The sequence below is a fragment of the Pleurodeles waltl genome, chromosome 11 (assembly GCF_031143425.1).
Source record: "Pleurodeles waltl isolate 20211129_DDA chromosome 11, aPleWal1.hap1.20221129, whole genome shotgun sequence".
Lineage (NCBI taxonomy): Eukaryota > Metazoa > Chordata > Amphibia > Caudata > Salamandridae > Pleurodeles > Pleurodeles waltl.
Window position 1 is genome coordinate 877,105,489 of NC_090450.1, and position 20,157 is coordinate 877,125,645.

The window sequence follows — 20,157 nt, forward strand, 5'->3', positions numbered from 1 at the left end:
TCACTCCCACTCCACTGGAAAATGGTGGGCCATTTCCTCGATACAGGCACCTTAGGGTCCTTCTCTTGTGCCTGTCCCCCTCTATCTAAATACGATTCCTGACTTTAGGGCTGCCCAAACGTGCCTTTTCCTGGCAGCATGTGAAAAACCCTCTTTTAAAATTACCCTGCAGTCCCCGCCCCCGTAAGTGCCCCACCACCTCCTTTTAATGCTTGCCTGACCGTTCCTTACACAGCCTCGCTGGCTCTTCCCCCCCCCCTCCCCTACCACCGTCCGGGCGCACCGCGCAGGCCGCGCCTGGCTCAGTTTCCTTCCCCCCCACCCCACTCCTCACTCACTCACTCACTCCGCTGGAACCCTCCAGCCGTCGGGGATTCCCTTTTGGGCCTACCCCCGCCGGCCCCACCTTATGCGTGCCTCCCACCACCCAGGCCGCGCCCCTCCTCCCCGGCCCTTTCTTGCCCCGCCTCACCTGTGATACAGTTCTGAGGGCACAAGGAGGGGAACATGCCATGACCGCGGCTGCCACTCCTGCAGACGCTCTGCATGCTGAGCGCAGCGGGCCAAACGCCTCCGGCCGCACTAGATCCATGGGCCCGGCCTACTCTAGCAGAGCCAACGCTTTCCGGACCTTGTCTTACGCCATTCACTCCCAGGTACCGCGCACCACAATACCGTGCCTGTCTGCGTTGGTGGGGGGGGGGGCGAATATACTTTAAGCTAGCACCCAAACTTCTCCTTTACGTTTCCTACCTGTCCTCTCCTCCTTGTATTTTTTTGGGTGTTTTTTTTTTTTTTAAATATACCCTACTGTACGCGAAAAAACCGCAACACAACCATAAATGACGCCCTGCTGAAAATGCTCAGGCCACCAGGTCACCTTCGACAAAATAGTGGCCTTGAGCATAACATGTCTGCATATATATCCCCCCTAAATTGACACCCAAGGCGCCCAACCGCATTGCGGGCCGTACCACCCATCCCAAAGACCCCTCGGTAGGGGACTCCTCGTTCCTTTCTCCTCCCCCACTCCCCCCGGGACCCATTAGGCACAGCAGTCTCATTGCATCCACGTCGAAGCAGGTGCTTGGATGGTCAGCTAGCAAGAACACTTTCATGAAGCAGTGGAAGTCGGGGTTTGGCCAAAAACAGAGCAGCAGGTGCAGTGGCACCCGGCGTTAGGAGCATGATAGGCACACTTGACTCCGATTAGGAGATTATTCTTTTTAATCAATCTCCTTTGTTGCATTGGGGGTCAACGAGGCCCTTAATATGGCTGGGAAGATAGCTGAATATAAACAATGCATAGACTGTTCTGAGCAATTTTTAGCACAGACTACAAACTCCTCCTGTCACAGGAAAACCTAGAGTTTCATTTGGTCCTTTCTGCCGTAAAGCTATTGCGGTTATAATTTGCTATCCCAATGAATGCCCAATAGCGAATAAAACAAATTACAACACAACGTGAAATAGGAGAGGTAATTAAACGAAGACCAGGACTTTGTATAATGCTTAATGAGAGTGAAAAGAATGGATATAAGACCACACTAATAACACTCAGGTGTAGACAGGACAAGGCGCCCAGATACAGACCTGGAAACCGGAGAAGGCGGGATCTGTAAGCAGTGCAGTACAGAACTCTTAGAAGAGATTTATTTTCCACTGTCCGAAATATGAACCAACGAGGAAATCCACCTCAGAGACTGTGCAACGACAACCTCAGACGTTCCAAAGATTGATAAAATAACAATAGATACAAATCCTTCTGGGTGAAAACTCTAAGATGACAATAAAAGCTGCTAAATATTATTATAAAGTGGTGGGGATACACACGCACTCCTCTAAAGGGAGCCACAATACGTGGCTGAAGTAAGGATGGTGGGGGGGTCACTTCGCAGCAATTTAAAGGCGCCTCTTTAAGGTCCTTGCAGACTTTCATTACGACAGAGATAAGTTTGTTGCAAAACAACTAACCTAGCTCGCACAATACGACCCCCATAATATAATAATAATATAAATACAGCAAGGCACAACTTCACCTCTCTTCCCTTTTACTCCATCACACCAGTGAAGCTGTGGTATTATCCTTTCTGCAGGAAGACTGGAGCATTTCTCTAGTCCTCGTGCATGAAACCCATTGCTTGTCATGTATCACACACTCTCCTCATGCTCCGCAGGGGTCTGTAGTTTTTGACACAAGGTAACAGCATCATAAGGCAACACACGTAACAGTGGGGCACCATACACAGCAAAGACAGTACTTAGAAGTCTTTGACAAACTAAGACACCCACAATCCAGAGATACAAGAGGGCACAGCACGGCCTGGAGGACAATAACTGTACATAGTACATGAACTGAACACAAACACCCAAATCTAGTCTTTAAATTAACACTAAACATCATCAATTTATGTAAGGAATAGTACATCTACACTAGTTTGGCCATATGAGTAGGTTTTGACATGCCAAGGCACTCTTTTTTCATTTGTAGGGGCATCGCTGTTTCACACCAAGTACAACACCTGACCCACTGGTTGTTCGTTTCCCACTCACCACAAATAGACTGGAGTGCCTTTGCTTCACTCACACAGTCCACATCCCAGTCTGTAGCTTTTGCTACTTTCACAAACTTCCATAAACAGGGCTAGATTATGTGCAAGCACAGATTTAATTATGGTGTTGTGAGATCACAGCCACCCCTGCTGCCCAATCCCTCGATGATGCTCGTTGCAAACAGAAGACTGGGGAACATCCCTCACCCCAACTCACTTTTTCAGAAACATGAAGCTGCTTCAGAAAGACGAAGGAGTAATCAAGAAGAGTGGAAGGTGGAGATTGGAGTGGTTCTGGTGCCATGTCCAAGCAGTAAGGGAGTTGTGGGCCAAACAAAAGAAGCTGGCTGAGCCCTGATGTGGGAAGGTGGAGAAAGGGCACTGGAAATTGTCAATTTGTGCTAATGGCTGGCCCATAACTTCGTGTTGACTTTGACTGGTCCACAACCACAGGCTTCTCACAATTGGTACAACTTTTGGGATCACTCTGGAGACCAAGGCATCTAGATTGCCTGCTGTAATAAAGGGAAGCGATGTGTAACTAAAATGAAGTAGAAAAAAGGTTATTCCCGATGTAGTTGCTGCTATTGGGTGCTCACGTGAAAACCGACGATTGTAGGGTGCTGACAAAGAAAGGCTGCTCACTCTTATGTGGAAATGCCCACTTGTACTTTTCCACAGGTTTAGAGAGGCAAATGGGTGTGCAGTTATTTGGGGGTGGGATTTGGTAGGACTGTGTATGTATGTGGCAGTTCTCATGCAAAAAAAAAAAAAAAAAAAAACTTTTTCCCCAATACCTTCCAGCATCCGTGGACTCCTATTGACTGAAGTTTGCAGCACTAGCTATCCAGATCGGTCACGAGAATATTATATTGTAGGATGTGTAATCTGCTGCATTCCAGGAAGTGTAATCTGCATTAAACGAGGTGGCAGCATTGCTGTTTACCCAGCAATAGGGGCATGCTTACGAAGTAAGCCCCCATTGAGAAAGGTCCGAAGTGAACAGGAAATTGTCCACCAATTATGACAACAGGGCACCGCAGTAAGGTATGAAGAGCGTAAGGTATGAAGTGCAAAAGGCTTCACATTCACAGCCCACAAGTGATGACCTCATATTAGCAGCATTAGGACCAAGAAGTGTTAGAACTCCCTATGTGCTTGTGAAATTGCAAAGTGCTAAGAAGCAGACTACAAAGGGCAAGCTTCACTACCACAGCAAGGCCCAACTACACTAAAAGCCTGCACTAGACTGACTAGACCAGCGACCAACCCATCATCTCTGGCTGCCCACATCTTCATGCCTGTGACTGGGTTTCAACACTCTGCAATCTGTCCTGCACTAGGACTGCCTTCAGCAATAAACCACTCTATGGTACTCATATAAACCCAAAATAAATGGCAGCCCATTGATTGGGGTGGGGCTATTCCTGTCAGAAGCCCTTCTACTCTCACTGCAAAATGACCAAAGATGTGTTTCAGCAAACATACTCTATGACAGAGATATATCCCAATTCAAACAGAGCCTCTGTACCAGAAAAAGGTCACCTCTCTACAGTAGAGGCAGTCTGTACCAACATCAGGAGAAGTCATTTTCCTACACAAGGAACAGTCTGCACCAATACCAGGAGAAGTAATGTACCTACAGTAGAGGCAGTCTGTACCAGGAGAAATCACTTCCCTACAGAAGAAACACTCTGTACCAGCACAAGGAGTAGTCATCTCCCTACTGTAGAGGGACCCAGTAACAACATCAGAAGTCACCCTTTGGAGCAATATGAGAGGCATACCAGATCAAATGAACAACATATTCGTCTTATGGGGAGAACCCTGATGTATGATAGCAAAGCCTGGAATAAGTGTACCTGAGCACCTGAGGATGACACCCAGTATGTGGAGGACGTACATGGGCACATGGGAGGAATACACAGCATATGGTTAAAGTAACAGGACCTGGTTAGAATACATGGGATATAAGGGGAGTCCCTGAGTATATGATGGCAACACCTGACATGTGATGGCAACACCTGTCATGTAATGGTCTATGTAGGTAAATTACAACAGCACTTTAGTATATGATGGTAATATGCGGTCAAGGTGTGGAATGCTACACGCACATGGTGAGTGTATCTTGCAAAATGCATCATTTCAATGGATGCTGGTGTAACAATGTGTGATTGTGACAGCAATATGTAGCATGGGCTCAATTACCAGCCAATACAGTGACAATATGTTTCACAAGAGAAGACCTAGACATCATGGCAGTACCATAGGATGATGATACAATCACATAAGGCTGAAATCCCTACCATACAAAGAGATACCTTGCAAGAGATGGGAGAACATGCTATGCTAAGATATCGTGGCTGTACCACCCATGAGATGGCAATGTCTGGCAGACTGTGGGCCTACAAATGCTATTTCAGATCTGTGCAGTATCTGGGTATTGTGTTTCTGTTCTCTGCGGGTGAAGGGGTCCAATTGCTTCATCTATTTTGGTTTAAAACAGCCAAGTTTCTGGCTTCTTTCCAAAGGCAACTTCACTAGTATCTTGCACTCCACAAGGGCTCTCCTTGCTAAAAGAAAAAAAGGATTCTGTATTAATGGTCACACTGGTATCTCCAAGAGGAAGAGGATTACAGTTATAGATAGTGCGGTGCACTAACCGACAGAGCTAGAAGCAAGAGGGATGGGGAAAAGAGGCAGAATGATGCACATTGGTCAGATCACGGAAACAGTTACTCTGTGTCCATGAGAATTCTTGCAATCTCATTATGTTGCACCTACAGACAGTTTTTAGCTGCCAAAGACGTAATATGTACTATACCAGAACCACATGGTCATGGTGTGCCTGTGGGCAGTTTTACTGAAAGCCAAAAGTGGGGGCTACTGTTGTCAGTTTGTAAAAGATCTAGTTGGATGTGCAACACAATTCCCCATAAAAGTTTGATTTCATCTGCACTTGCCTAATTGTCAGGACCAAGCCAAAACCCCACCAGTTGGATTGGCACATTGGCTTTTCAAAAGCGCCGGTTGAAGTGCATTAAAAAAAATTGGGAACTGTGATCTTGAGTGCAATGGGGGTGGGGTCAGTGAGTAATATTTGGCTGGGGTGCGTGAAAGACATGGCTAAATGAACAAAATATTCTATAATTATTTTGGTCGTCTTTCACTCTCATGTAAATGCATATAAAATATTGCATACACCGTAAGTGAAAAAAATACTAGCGTAACTAATCTTTGGGAGACTCTATATTTTAAGTTATGAAACTTCCACTGGTTAATGCAGTCACTGCAGAGGTCTGTGAATGTGCAACCAGATAGCCACAGAATTGAATTCTGGTTGGCGCACTGGGAAACTGTGCTGTGTATTTTTAGTGCTACAAAGTCCCAGTGTGTGACAGAGAGCACTGTGTATAAAAATTGTAATTAAAAAATTTAAATTGCATTACCTGCGTTATAAGACAGGCCTCCACAAAATGGGTGAAAAGATTTAGGTTTCAGATAAAACAAAATATTTTAAAATACAAATTTGAGTTAATGCAATTAGATGATACCTAGCACAAACATTATTTAAATGCCCATGAAAGGGGCGTACTCTAGCTTTCACCGGTATAATCCTTACATTCTTCTCAAAAACGGATACATCTTTGTCACCATGAAGCTTCAAATGACTCAATCAGCTAAAGTCACCCAACTCCCAAGCAGCCGTTAGACTGGCTCATTAAACTATCGCGCACACACGAACATTAATTTCAGGTAGCAGACATCCTGGCGAAGGCGCGCTTCTTCTTGTGCCCTCTGTCCCTCCCTAGACTTCACAGCACAGGAGAACGCGATCCATTGCCTTTCAGCCAAGGCATCTCAATTCTTGCCATTAGCCATTCCGGGCAGGCTTTTTTTTTTTTGTTTTTTAAGTAGGAGGGCTGTTGTTTATATTACATTAAAAAAAAAAAATTGACACGGCGTTCCCCGTAGATCAACCTCTCATCAAAATGTGTTTTTCATTCAGTAGATGTAAGATGAAGCCTAATAAAAAGTGAGTGGGAGAAAAAGTGATTAAAAAAAAAAGCTTTGGCAAAGCCAATAAGTGACACTGGTTGATCTTTTGGCTTTGCCAGTGCTTTGTGCTGTTGTTCTGAATGGATATAAAGAAACAAATGTTATTTTTCTCTATCAAGCATACAAACAAATGGTCATGACAACATTATGATGTATAATTGCGCACGTACCACCACATATGCACATGTGAGCATCATGAAGGGGGGGGCTTTTAAAAACAATCCTTTAGCTAATGCGGCCTGGGGTAAATTAAGGCCAGTCTATGTATAAATATAGTATGATGGGTCATTAAAGATCAATGACTGGACCATGGGGGGTTAGGGGTAGTCTTACCAAACAGCTCCAGACAACCGGCCATGCCACAGTAGTGGGCGCTGCCTATGAACTCTTCCAGATCCCCTGTTCTACACAACCAATCACCAGCCTTTCTCCCTGGGAGCCCAGTTCGCCAAGTACTTGAAATGAAGAGCTCCATAAAAGGCAAGAGGGCGAACGTGGCTCATGGATGCCCTACTCAGATGCTGATGGCTTGACCCCACAACAGACTCAAACTCGCTGAATACTGCGTTAACTTAGTAATTGTGCATATCAGAGGGCGATCGCCTCACTCCAGGTCATTAGACACTTATCTGTCCTGGACTTTTGTGACCGCGTAATGCATTCTGGGTGGTGTTGTCCTGTTTTGCTCCCATATCGCTTATGAGCCTCAGAAACCTAAAAGCAATTATTTGTAGTTAAAGTTCAGGACTGGAGACAGTCTCCGTAATGACCTGGTAGCACTAACCAACGCTGCACAACCATGCCCCCACCCTCAAACCAGCAACGCAGGGAAAACATCCTGATAAGGGAATCGTTAGCACATGCAATAATGCTATTTAGTCATGGGGGGCTGCAATAACCTCATCATATCATCCTTTGCAGCTGAAGCGGAAATACAAACGCCCTAATATATATATTATGTATACAGTGTACATTGAATAATGTTATCTGTAAACTGCACATTCGTGTCCATCTACTTACTGCTTCAAGGCTGTGAAGGCAAAACACGAGCTTTCATTTTCAACATAATGCACACATCTGCAAACATTCCATAATACCGGACATTAAATAAAACACAAGCTACGGAATGTAAATCTTGCTTTAAAAGGTACGCACTCTTGTAAGCCTTTATATTTACAACTCTAACTTAATATTAGTGATGCTGCATCATGTCAACTGCACTTGTGATTCTTTATATTATAGAACCCATGCCTTGAGACCAGAGAGTCATTTTACGAGCAGGGATCTCAGAGGTTTGTGGTGTGTTTTTATTAGTGCTCTGAAGCAGCCTCTGACTGAAGGAGCACTAAACAAAAGTAACAAAATATGGAATACCATAATTGGAAATTTTAAAATATTAGTTTAAAGTTATTTTTCCTATTGCATATTACTTGTATCTTTTTCACATATTCAGAGGTAGTTGACACTGTAAAGAAATAACATTTTAAAGCAAAGGGCAGGAAAGTTTCCGTGGCACATTTAAAAGGGCAGTTTTTCAAGAAATAAAAGAATTTTGTGTTTAATGCAATAATGATGCAGTACAGACACTCTGGAAGACGAGAAGTTCCTTGCTATTGCACTTTAATGTGTGCTTCCACTGTCTCCAGCCCCCTTTACAATGACAATGACTGTATTTCACACCTGGTCCTTTGAACCCCTGGGGTGAAGCCTGGAAAAACCATTGTGAAAGGTCCTGGCCTGACCATACCCTTGGGCTCATTAATTATTACTGAGGCCTAAGACCCAGGAACCCTAATAATTTGGCTCCTATTCGCCCCAAAGATGAGTCTATGGCACTAGATAGGTTGTTTCTGCTAAATGAGTTGATGTGATTGATTATACTGAAACTTTATAAAGTGCTCAGCTATCTCAGAAAGTGCTGCCCTGGCGCTAAAGCAAGAACCCTGTGTCCAACCTCAGCAGAGAGTAGTAATTAAGTGTGTTTTAGTAGCTTCCGAAACTTTCCCAAACTCTTTAATTCTACAGTTACAGTACTGCACTTCTCCAGAGTCCAACTTCCAGCATAGCTCAAAAATAAAGGACGAGGGAATCTTGCAGTGCTGTGTGTATGTAACTGTTGCATGCAGGTGTGTGGGAAGTTCCTACTGTTAGTGTCTGAGCGGTTGCCGCAGTTTGTGTGTTACTGTATGAAGCTTTCCATGCAGTAGAAGCTTTGACTGATGTGCCCACTGCAATTACCCTTCCGTGTTTTGTTTTGTTTTGTTTTTGGACACTGCCCTGCTCCTCACCTTGAGCGCTGACGTAAGCGCATAAAATACAAGAACGAAGCTATAAAACTCAGACATAAAAAACACGTTTTGTTGAAGAGAAATGTGATCGTGTCGTGACTGATGGAAGAGTGACATCAAGATACAACAAATGTGCAAAAGTACCTACCATGCATGCAGCACTTTATTTCTAAGTGTATTTATATAGCGCTTAGTTCCGGACGAGGCGTTGAAGCGCTTTTCGTTGACTAGCACGCTTTATGTATAGTTGTAACGAAAATGCAACTAAAAATAGCACAGTAACTGTAAGAGGGGAATTTAGCTCCCACGCAGTCTGGGTCATACCTTGGAGAAATAAGGACCCTACGTAAGTTACCTTCGCAGAGCTCTGAACCAGCGGGAGGGAGAGGGGGACGCCGACTCCATGGCCTCCCCGGGCGCCTCCAGTAACGGCCTAGCAGCCACCGAGACCCTCGGCCTCTTGACGCCCGACGGAAGCTGCGGTAGGACAGGCAGCACGGGAGAAAAGACAACAGTACATGAGATTCCCAAGGGCGGGGAGGCGAGGAGCTGCCGGCGTTTGGTGCTTAATTAAAAAAACAATAGCGTCCCTATGGGGGCTCAACGGGATTTGATTGGTGCGGGAGCTGCTGACCTCTCGCTCACTGATTTATTAGTTCAAGGGCACGGAGTTCACTAGTAAACACCAGTTGTATGCAGCTGCCTAGAAAACGTTAAGGGTCTCGAACTGCAAGACCCGACAAAAATAAACAAAATAAGATGTGCCTCAGCAGCTACTGACTTCCCAAAGAAAGGGGGCGGGCAGGAAGCTGCAGCATAACTCCAGGTCACTTGCGAACAGATATTCCACTGCAGGACCATAACATAGCTCAGGGCCACTGGGGACTAGATATGCTACTGCTGGGCCTTCCTTCAACTACTTGGAGCACTATGGGAGTTGTAGTTTTGTTTGCACTAGTAAAGCCGAGGGCTAGACAGACTTCTACTGGTCTACAGACAAGGAAAGAAAACGAGCATTTTGCATCATTAGCTTTTATGCAATTTCAGGGGAAAAGTCAAGCAAATAGTTGTTTTTTTCACCTAAAAACAATATTCGAATGACAGGCTCCATGGATGCCGGGAGGTCTCAAGTCACGCGAGAATCCTTCAGCCAATTCTGCTTCGCTAACACAACAGCATATTGCATTCGGCGAACGGACGTTTTCCTTTTAAGATTGTAATCGGGCTTTTTTGTTTTAGTTAACCTCATTGCTGTACTCAGGGCAGCACTTGTTCACCGTTTATAACATTATCTTGACTCAAACTCGGCTTTTAGACCACAGCACTTGAGAATGTGGAATTTGTAGTTTTATTTTCCCGAGAAAGTAAGAATCTTCAACTATCAGCATGAAAAATAAATTTGTTCTGAAAACACAGGACAGTGATGATGTCTGGGACGGCATGACATGGGGTCCCCTTGGTATTGTGTGTCCCGTGCAACAGGTAGACCTTGCAGAGTGACCCTGCAAAAACCTGACATCGCCAACAATTGGCAATTTTGTCAACACAATTTTGCATTCTGGTACATGTAGTTTCTCTTAACACAATGTAGGTCTGTGCCTCAAAGTTTCCAGAATACAAAGTGCTCTTGGCTAAGAAGCAAAGCCCACCTTGTCGTGTACGCATGGTATACGTGCGCAGATTTCGCCAAGGATGTATTCGCACTATGCAAAACGCGCCATGTGTCGTTATAGATGTGTACAGCAGAGGTATGTATTTGCGCAAATAAAGTGAAAATGCTAAATTACTCCGAAACAGTTAGCTATCTGTAACACTACTGATGTGTGCACATAGGCCCAGCTCTCGCTGAAGCGAGCCGAACGATTACTTTTTAAATGAAGGTACTCCGACCTACCCACATGTGCTGTTATACATGTGATCCTGTCCTAGTCAGCCATTACTGCGCACCACACACCCATCTCTCTTTGACGTTACTAACGTGTACCCCAGGCCTAGCTCTCTGCAGATGCAGGTGTGCCCAGCCCAGCTCTCCGAGATAAAACAGCGTACCTCAGTCCTAGCTCACCAGCTGTGCACCACAAACTAATCTCTCCATAGATACACCCTATACCTAGCGCTCTTTCAGATTATAGGGGTAAAATACTCCGACCTCTCCGTCATGCAGGTATGACTGTGCATTTTGTTTTGTACTGACTGACCTAGCGCACCTCTCTATACAGATCCGTATCAGAGAATTTGCTCTCTGCGCAGTTATTCTCTGGCAGGTTATAGGGATGTACCAGAGAGTTAGCTCTCTGTGCAAGTATAAATGTGAAGGTATTTTCTGTGCAGTTGTAGCTGTACCACAGAATTTGCTCTCTATGCAGTTATAAACGTGAAGATACTCTCTGTGCAACTATAACTGCAGAAAGTTAGCTGTCTGTGGAGTTAAACTGTGAAGGTATTCTTTGTGCTGTTACAGATGTATCAGATAATTCGCTCTAGTGCACTTATAAACGCGAATATATCCTATTTGTAATTATTGGTGTACCAGGGAATTAGCTGTCTGTGTAGTTAAAATGTGAAGGTATTCTCTTTGCAGTTATAGGTATAACGGAGAATTTGCTCTCTGTGCAGTTCCAATTGTGAAGGAATTCTCTGAGCAGTTATAGATGTGTACCAGAGAGTTAGCTCTCTGTGCAGGGATAACTGTGAAGGTATTATCTGTGCAACAATAGGTGAATCAGAAAGTTTGCTCCTTGTGGGGTTGTGTGTTTTCGGTGTACTTATAAGTGTTTACCAGAGAACCAGCTCTCAGAGCAGTTATAAATGTGAAGGTATTCCCTGTTCAGGTATAAGTATGTACCAGAGCGACGGCTGAGTTGGGAATATATTCCCTGTCCAGTTATAGAGGTGTATTCCAGGCGCATCTCGCGCTGTGCAGATAGAGTGACGCTCACTCAACGTAGCCTTCTTTACATTTAAATATGTGAAGGTACTTCAACCTATGCATGTATACAATTGTACAGTTGGCCTAGCTTCTGCGTTGTTAAAGCCGGCACTCTCGGACCTAAGCTTCTCTTCGTACAGTGTTACCTGTGTATCCTGCTCCACGAGCCCCAAAGCCAGCGCAAACCACATCTCAGCATCAATAAAGGCACAGCGCAGACGCCTACACCTCAGACTCACATGCTGCTCCAGCTTGGGCGCCACGCGATGCCCGGGGTCTGCCCTCTTCATCTCAGCCCTCCATACACTTGTGGCTGCTTCTCGGCTAGTGTGCTGCTCTGGCATCGATGCAGCGTTGCCATGGGATGGCCTATCCCTGACGTCACACTCGCCACTGTGACGTCATCTCCCTCCGTAGCAGGGCGTCTCCGCGCAGTTCCGTTACAAAGAAACCTATCTGTGCCCGGCAGCGTCACGTCCTCGTGATAGGGGGCGTAGAGAGAGCACGCAGAGGTAGAGCAGGGGCCACTTTAGGGAGGCCCAGGAGGAGAGTGGACACCCCGGTTACTTGGAAGTAATGAGAATTACCAGGAAGTAATGTGAGAACAACAGCACCCCGGCTAGTCCTGAAATATCGATGACATAAAACAGTCTCTGCGTGAAAAGTTCACCAGCTTTACACACCTGCTCATATTTTCAATATCATAACACAACAACGTAAACTGAAATTTCGCAGGAGGTATCACCCACCTTAACCATAATGGCACATCAAAGTATTTAGGGCTATGACCACTAGGGTCAACCCAACAACCTCAGATCTGGGGATGAATCTGCATTTAGGGTATCACCTGGTGATCCTTTGAACTACCAAGGTAAATGCTTGTGCTGCTGCTTGTACCCTAGACAGCACAAACAGTGTTGCCTTGAGAACTTTAAGTAAACTAATCACTAACTACTATGATGCACATTATAATCCATCATTTTTTATCTCAAATCCACCCATCCAAACAGAGTCCAGCCATATGAAAATGAACCTAATTGGGGTGCAAAGGTGTAGTATGCCATCGGGTTTCAATGTGCCCAATGTAAATCTGTGGGGATCCAGTCGGGAGGAACCAAGAAGTGGGTTCCAATCTAGAGATGTCCAGGGATGAGAGGACACTTTCAGTCCTCTTCTCCACAAGCCAGGGATGATGGGTGCAGAGGTGTCCTGAGGCATCGGGTTTTTCTCCACCAGAGCACTCATGGTTGATCGGGCTTGCGTGCAAAGGATGCAGATGTCGATGGAGAGTACACAGTGGGAAAGTCTAAGGTGAGCTTAGTTTCTGGAGGGCTGGGTGATCATGTTGGCACTGTTAGCTCACTTCAACTTGGGCTAGGTGGCACAGGTGCAGTGCTGCTTTTCAGCGTCAGGTTTTTTGTGGTCCGAAATTCTCATAGCTGTCTTGCAGTGCCTACAAAATGCAGGGAAGCAGCTCTGCTGCTCCACGAGAGTTCCTGGGTCTTTGATGAAGGGCAGCAGGCCTCCCAGGCTTGTGGAGGCACAGCTGCTTGCAGGCCTTTGGTGCAAATCAGCAGGAACAGCAGACAGGCCAGCAGGGCTGGGACCAAGTCAGGTGCTTCTTCCTCAGGCATTGCTTTTGCAGCTCAAGTGTCCTTCTTCGTAAATACTAAATTTAGAGGTGTTTTAGGGAATGTAGGGTAGTAGCCAATGGGCTACTTACCCCTGGGGTCACTACACCACCTATACGACCACTTCCTGTGGGAAGTGGGCATAACAGTGTTCCACAGTTCCTAAATCTTCCAACACCAAGATGGCAGAAAAGTTGTGTCCCATTAGGCAGCTTACTTTAGGGGTAGAACTTACCTGATGGGTGGACACCTCCCTAAATACTAAATTTCCCACCTGGCCAGGTGGGCCCCAGTACACGGAGGAGGTAGGCATCTCTCCTTTGAGTGAAGCCAGACCTGCATACCAAGGTCGGTGGGGGTTTTGAATCCCCCCCCTGCCTTGGAGTGCAGGTTTGCCGGTAATCCTAGTGGGTGGGGTGAGTAAACACCTCTCCCAGAGCAGTCTTGGTTTATGATCACCCCAAGTGCAAAGGCTCTCACCCCTGGGGGGGGGGGGGGGGGGGGGCGAATTCATGTGTGATGGTGGCAGGCTGACTGAAACTGGTCAGTCCGCACATGGGTACATGGTAGGTGTTTAGGGGACACCTCTAAGTTGCCCTCTGGGTGCATGTATTAATACATCCATCACTGGCATCAGTGAGTATAGGAAAGTACCATCTTGCCTGGCATGTTACCCCCATTTTTACTTATATGTATGTTTGTTTTTGCCTGTGTCACTGCGATCCTGCTAGCCCGGACCCCAGTGCTCATAAAGTGTGCCCTATATGTGTTCCCTCTGTGGTGCCTAACTATCACTGAGGCTCTGCTAATCAGAACCTCAGTGTTTATGCTGTCTCTGCTTTTAAAATTGTCACTGCACGCTAGTGACTATTTTTCACCAATTCTGATTGGCACACTGGAACACCCTTATAATTCCTTAGTCTATGGTACCTAGGTACCCAGGGTATTGGGGTTCCAGGAGATCCCTATGGGCTGCAGCATTTCTTTTGCCACCCATAGGGAGCTCAGGCAATTCTTAAACAGGACTGCCACTGCAGCCTGAGTGAAATAACGTCCACGTTATTTCACAGCCACTTTACACTGCACTTAAGTAACTTATAGGTGACTTATATGTCTAACCCTGACTTAGTGACGGTTAGGTGCAAAGTTACTTAGTGTGAGGGCTCCCTGGCACTAGCCAAGGTGCCTACACATTGTTCAGGGCAAATTCCCCAGACTTTGTGAGTGTGGGGACACCATTACATACGTGAACTACATATAGGTCAATACCTATATGTAGCGTCACAATGGTAACTCCAAACATGGCCATGTAACATGTTTAGGATCATGGAATTGTCACCACAATACCATTCTGGTATTGGGGGGGACAATCCCATGCATCCCCGGGGCTCCAGCATAGAGCGGGGGTACTGCCAAACTAACTCTCTGGGGTTTTCTCTGCAGCTACCGCCAACCCTCAGATAGGTTTATGCCCCCCTGGGGCCTGGCCAGCCCAGTCCCAGGAAGGCAGAACAAAGGATTTCCTCTGAGAGAGGGCGTTACACCCTCTCCCTTTGGAAATAGGTGTTAAGGACCTGAAAGGAGTAGCCTCTCCTGGCCTCTGGAAATGCTTTGAAGGGCACAGATGGTGCCCTCCTTGCATAAGCCAGTCTACACAGGTTCAGGGATCCCCCCCAGCCCTGCTCTGGCGCGAAACTGGACAAAGGAGAGGGGAGTGACCACTCCCCTGACCAGCACCTCCCCAGGGGAGGTGCCCAGAGCTCATCCAGTGTGTCCCAGACTGCTGCCATCTTGAATGCAGAGGTGTGAGGGCACAATGGAGACCTCTGAGTGGTCAGTGCCAGCAGGTGACGTCAGAGACCCATCCTGATAGGTGCTTACCTCTCTCTGTAGCCAATCCTCCCTCTCAGGGCTATTTAGGGTCTCTCCTGTGGGTTTCTCATCAGATAATGTATGCAAGAGCTCACCACAGTTCCCCTGCACTTCTCTCTTCGACTTCTGCCAAGAGTCGACCGCTGACTGCTCCAGGACGCCTGCAAATCCGCAACAAAGTAGCAAGAAGACTACAAGCAACATTGTAGCGCCTCATCCTGCCGGCTTTCTCTACTGTTTCCTGGTGGTGCATGCTCTGAGGGCTGTCTGCCTTCACCCTGCACTGGAAGCCAATAAGAAATCTCCTGTGGGTCAACGGAATCTTCCCCCTGCTAAGGCAGGCACCAAACGTCTGCATCACCAGTCCTCTGGGTCCCCTCTCATCTTGATGAGCGTGGTTCCCTGGAACACAGGAGCTGGATCCAAGTGTCCCCAACAGTCCAGTGGCCCTTCTGTCCAAATTTGGTGGAGGTAAGTCCTTGCCTCCCCACGCCAGACAGTAATCCTGTGTACTGCGTGACCTGCAGCTGCTAGGGCTTCTGTGCACTTTTTGCAAGACTTCATTTGTGCACAGCCTAGCCATGGTCCCCAGCACTCCGTCCTGCATTGCCCAACTCGCTGAGTTGGACTCCGACTTCGTGGGACCCTCTTTTGTTGTGCTGAGACAACTGCTGTGCTCAGATCTTCTGAACGCCTGTTCAGGTGCTGCTGCGGGTGCTGCCTGCTTCTGCGTGGGCTCTCTGTGTTGCTGAGCGCCCCCTCTGTCTCCTCCTCCAAGGGGCGACCTCCTGGTCCTTCCTGGGCCCTGGCAGCACCCAAAATCTTCAACTGTGACTTTTGCAGCTAGCAAGGCTTGTTTGCGGACTTTCTGCGTGGAAACAACTCTGCATCCTCCAGCACGCCGTGGGACATCTTCTGACCAAAGGAGAAGTTCCTGGCAAATTCCATTGTTGCAGAATTCCACCCAGAGGCAGCCCCTTGCACCTTCATCTGGGGTTTAGTGGGCTCCTGCCCCCCCCGGACACTTGCATGACTCTTGGACTTGGTCCCTTTCCTTTGCGGGACCTCAGGTCCAGGAATCCGTCTTCAGTGCTTTGCAGTCAGTTGTTGTCTTTGCAGAATCCCCTATCTCGGCTTTACTGTCTTTCTTGGGTAGTAGGGTAACTTTACTCCTACTTTTCAGGGTCTTGGGGTGGGGTATCTTGGACACCCATAGTGTTTTCTTACACTCCCAGCGACCCTCTTCATACTACACTAGGCCTGGGGTCCATTTGTGGTTTGCATTCCACTTTTGGAGTATATGGTTTGTGTTACCCCTAGGCCTATTTTCTCCTATTGCATTCTATTGTGTCCTACAGTGTTCGCACTACTTTTCTAGCTGTTTACTTACCTGATTTTGGTTTGAGTGTATATTTTGTGTATATTACTTACCTCCTAAGTATCCTCCGAGATACTTTTGGCATATTGTCACTAAAATAATGTACCTTTTTTATTGTGTTTCTTATGATATAGTGCTAAGTGATAAGTGATATAAGTGGTATGGTAGGAGCTTTGCATGTCTCCTAGTTCAGCCTAAGCTGCTCTGCTAGAGCTACCTCTATCAGCCTAAGCTGCTAGAACACTACTATTCTACTAATAAGGGATAACTGGACCTGACATAAGGTGTAAGTACCACAAGGTACCCACTATAAGCCTGGCCAGCCTCCTACAGTGGGGGTTTATTATTACCAGATGGTTGATACCAAACATCCCTATTTTCAGTGAAGCCCTCATGTAGCTGGGGAACTCATAGTGACCAGTGTCCAGCACATGTACTTAAAATGACTTTCCTGTTCACTCACTAGGTCTGAGAATTGACAAAGACATAGCAGGGGCATATCTGCTCTTGCAGATATGGCCTCACATGCAATGTAATGCACCCTGCCTTAGGGCTGTAAGGCCTGCAGTAGGGATGACTTGCATATATTGCAGTGTTTGGGGACATGGCGCACAGGCGGTGTGCCATGTTGTGTTTTCAGTTTTAGCTGCACCAAGAAATGCAGCCGGCAATGGCAGACTGCATGTACTAGGTGAGGTGTCCCTGATGGTGGCACAATACATGCTGCAGCCCTTGGGGGCTCTCCTGGGTAACCATTCCCTAGGCACCAGGGGGACCATTTCTAGGGACTTACAGAGAGCCAAAGGTATTGCCTACTGGGGAGCAATTGCACAGTTTTAGGGAAAGATCTGTCACTGGGGACCTGGTTAGCAGGAATTCAGTGTACTTTCAGTCAAAATTGCATCATGTTGCAGTCAAAAAGTGGGCATGGCCATGTCAAAAAGGGGTACTTTCCTACAGTGCCCATGTATTATTTAGGATAGAGTACCACCCAGCGTACACAAAAAGAATACTGCAAGTCACCTCAGAGTTCCACAACCTTTTCATAACCTCATAAAAGACGGCCTTTTTCCTCCATATCAGGTGTCTCCAACCTTTCCTGCAATGAGAGCTACTTCTGCTCAATGAAAATCATGAGCATTTGAAGGCGAAACAACTTGTATATTGGTACCAAACACCCCACGCCTAGCTTCATTGACTTTATGGGTAATGTCTATAGATCCAAACTCTATGGTTTGAAAAAACATTTTAATTAAGGGCACTATCACAAGGCTGCCGTGTGTGTGTGTCACTGACAGTGTGGTCTTTAAGGGTGTATTAACATATGTGCGTATGAATGGGATGTATGAGTGACTGAGAGCCTGTGTCATACGTACTTGTGGCACAGGATTTACCATTCCCCATAGGTGGCACTCTCACATGTATAACACAAACGTACAACCATTTGTTTTTAAATGAGAGAAGTTTAAAATGCAGAGTAAAGTTCTGTAAAATGTTCAATATATGGAACTTTTATTGCACTTTAAATCGCTCTCATAAAAAAAAAAATAGACTTTTTTCAGTTATAAATATGGCAGTGTCTACTGGCCTCTGGGAGCAAGAATCCTGCTGTTTGTACATGTTGCACTGAAATGGAAGAAAATTAAAAGTTAACTTAATCATTAAGGTAACTTTTAATTTTAATTTTCTCCCATTTAAAAGCACTCAAACATCATTTTGTTCTCACACTCCAGTATTGAGTTAACAAAGACTTCTATTTAAGAGTTACATACTTCAGTTCTTTACCTCTGTGCCCCAGCCTGGGTCATAAATTTGACTGAGCACTGTTCGTTATCAGGCAGCATCTGCAGCCTGATGATAATAATGTAAAATAAACACAGCATTTCCTAACTTTAAAAGCAAGATGTGTCCCTCTGCTTATTTAAAAATGAACTCAAGGCTCAGAGCTACTCCGAAGGTGCCTGGGACCTTGTGATGGTCTAGTTGGAGTCATCTGCTCTTTATGGTTAAGGGACGCCTCAGTGACTTTCAACAGCCTTATTATGTATGTCAGAGGGTACTTTATCGGTTATAAAATCTTTACATTCCAGTTGAAATACCCTGTTTATCCTCTTGATGCAACACTACTGAATATCTTAACTTTAGTTTGATACAGTTGTGGAAGATGTGATGTCATGAGAGACAAGTAGATATTTTTAAAGTGTGATAAATGTCAGTAGTTGTGGTATATTCAGAGTGTAATTTTCAGTCAATAAGCAGTTTGTTGTACTTTGTTTAAACCAAATGTGTGAAGCACTTTAAATTACCGCGATGATTTTTTTGTCCAGGTGTTAAATAATCCCAAGAGTCGGTATTACTCAGCTTCAAGGACACATCAACCACAAATGTCCGCTGGTGAGAGGGGAAGATTGATTGGGCATAAAAAAAAAAAGAGCCCAACACTACTAAACGAACAAAGAGGTACAATTTACAGAACATCTGGCCTGCTCCTGCCCCCCTCACTATGGCCTAGAACTTTTTCCTAGGAACAATTTGTTTAAGAATACTTATGTGTAAAATTAGGCTAAGTGGTAAGTCATTGAAGGGGTTTCATACATTAAAAAAAAAAAAACACACCAAAGAAGATACTTTATTTTCTCCAAAGAAATAGAAAATAATCTATTCTCCAGCTAGAGTAACACCCACAGAATTTACAAAGGTTTATGCCAGGGGATTGTATCCAAGGTGAACAACAGCAAACGATAGGAGTGCTCAAAACCTGTATTTTCCCGGGTAAGCAGGGTTAATGTGGATAAAGTGGTCAAACTGTGGAACAATATGTACCCCTTACAACTGTATTAGCAGTGGTAACCACAAAAGGGAGGGGGGGGCTGAAAACCGAGCATTACTACTGGCATAGTGGCAAATAAGCAACTGTTTCTAGAAAGGAACTGCCTTCTGGAACATTTAGTAGATAAATATTGCAATGTGACTAAAAGTGTGATGAAAGAGCACTTTTCAGATGTGACGTAATCTCTCTTGCATTCCAGCCGTGTAAGCACTTCCTTGAAGCCAGAAGACACAATAAACACCCAAAAGAATGAGATATGAGAGATATATTTTTCTTGGTGGAACCAAAGCCAAGTCTACTATATTTTAAGGATTGGTAACAACAAGCACGCAGGATGCTGTGCTTTCACGCCAGATAAAACAAACATTCCACTGGGCGGAGACAGAGACCATGCTATGTATAGTTTAAAGACTTTATAACAAAAGGTCAAACAAGGAACTGCGCTGTACAACTGGAGAAAAAAAAAAAAAACATGAACTCTGGCTATGCTCGCTGCACAACAACCAACCATTGGCCAGATGTGCTTCTGTCAGCGAGGTTTAGGATTCTCTAGTCCTCGTTTGTGGCAAATTCAAATATGGCCCTTTAAAGTGATTCCGTGGCGATAGAATGATTTCA

The 20,157-nt window shown here is 45.6% G+C and overlaps 1 protein-coding gene across 2 annotated transcripts in view; it reads right to left on the bottom strand.

Moving 5' to 3' along the window:
- LOC138266222 (aldehyde dehydrogenase family 3 member B1-like) overlaps positions 1-20,157 on the bottom strand; it is a 206,054-nt gene that overhangs the window by 172,241 nt on the left and 13,656 nt on the right. Inside the window, exon 1 of one of the 2 annotated variants that reach the window (XM_069214737.1) lies at positions 9,255-9,469. The exons of the other annotated variant lie outside the window; for it this stretch is intronic. Within the exon in view, the coding sequence (XP_069070838.1) occupies positions 9,255-9,304 (50 nt within the window). The 5' untranslated portion in view covers positions 9,305-9,469. Of the gene's footprint in view, positions 1-9,254; positions 9,470-20,157 lie in introns of those variants that run through there. 2 annotated transcript variants of the gene reach the window in all.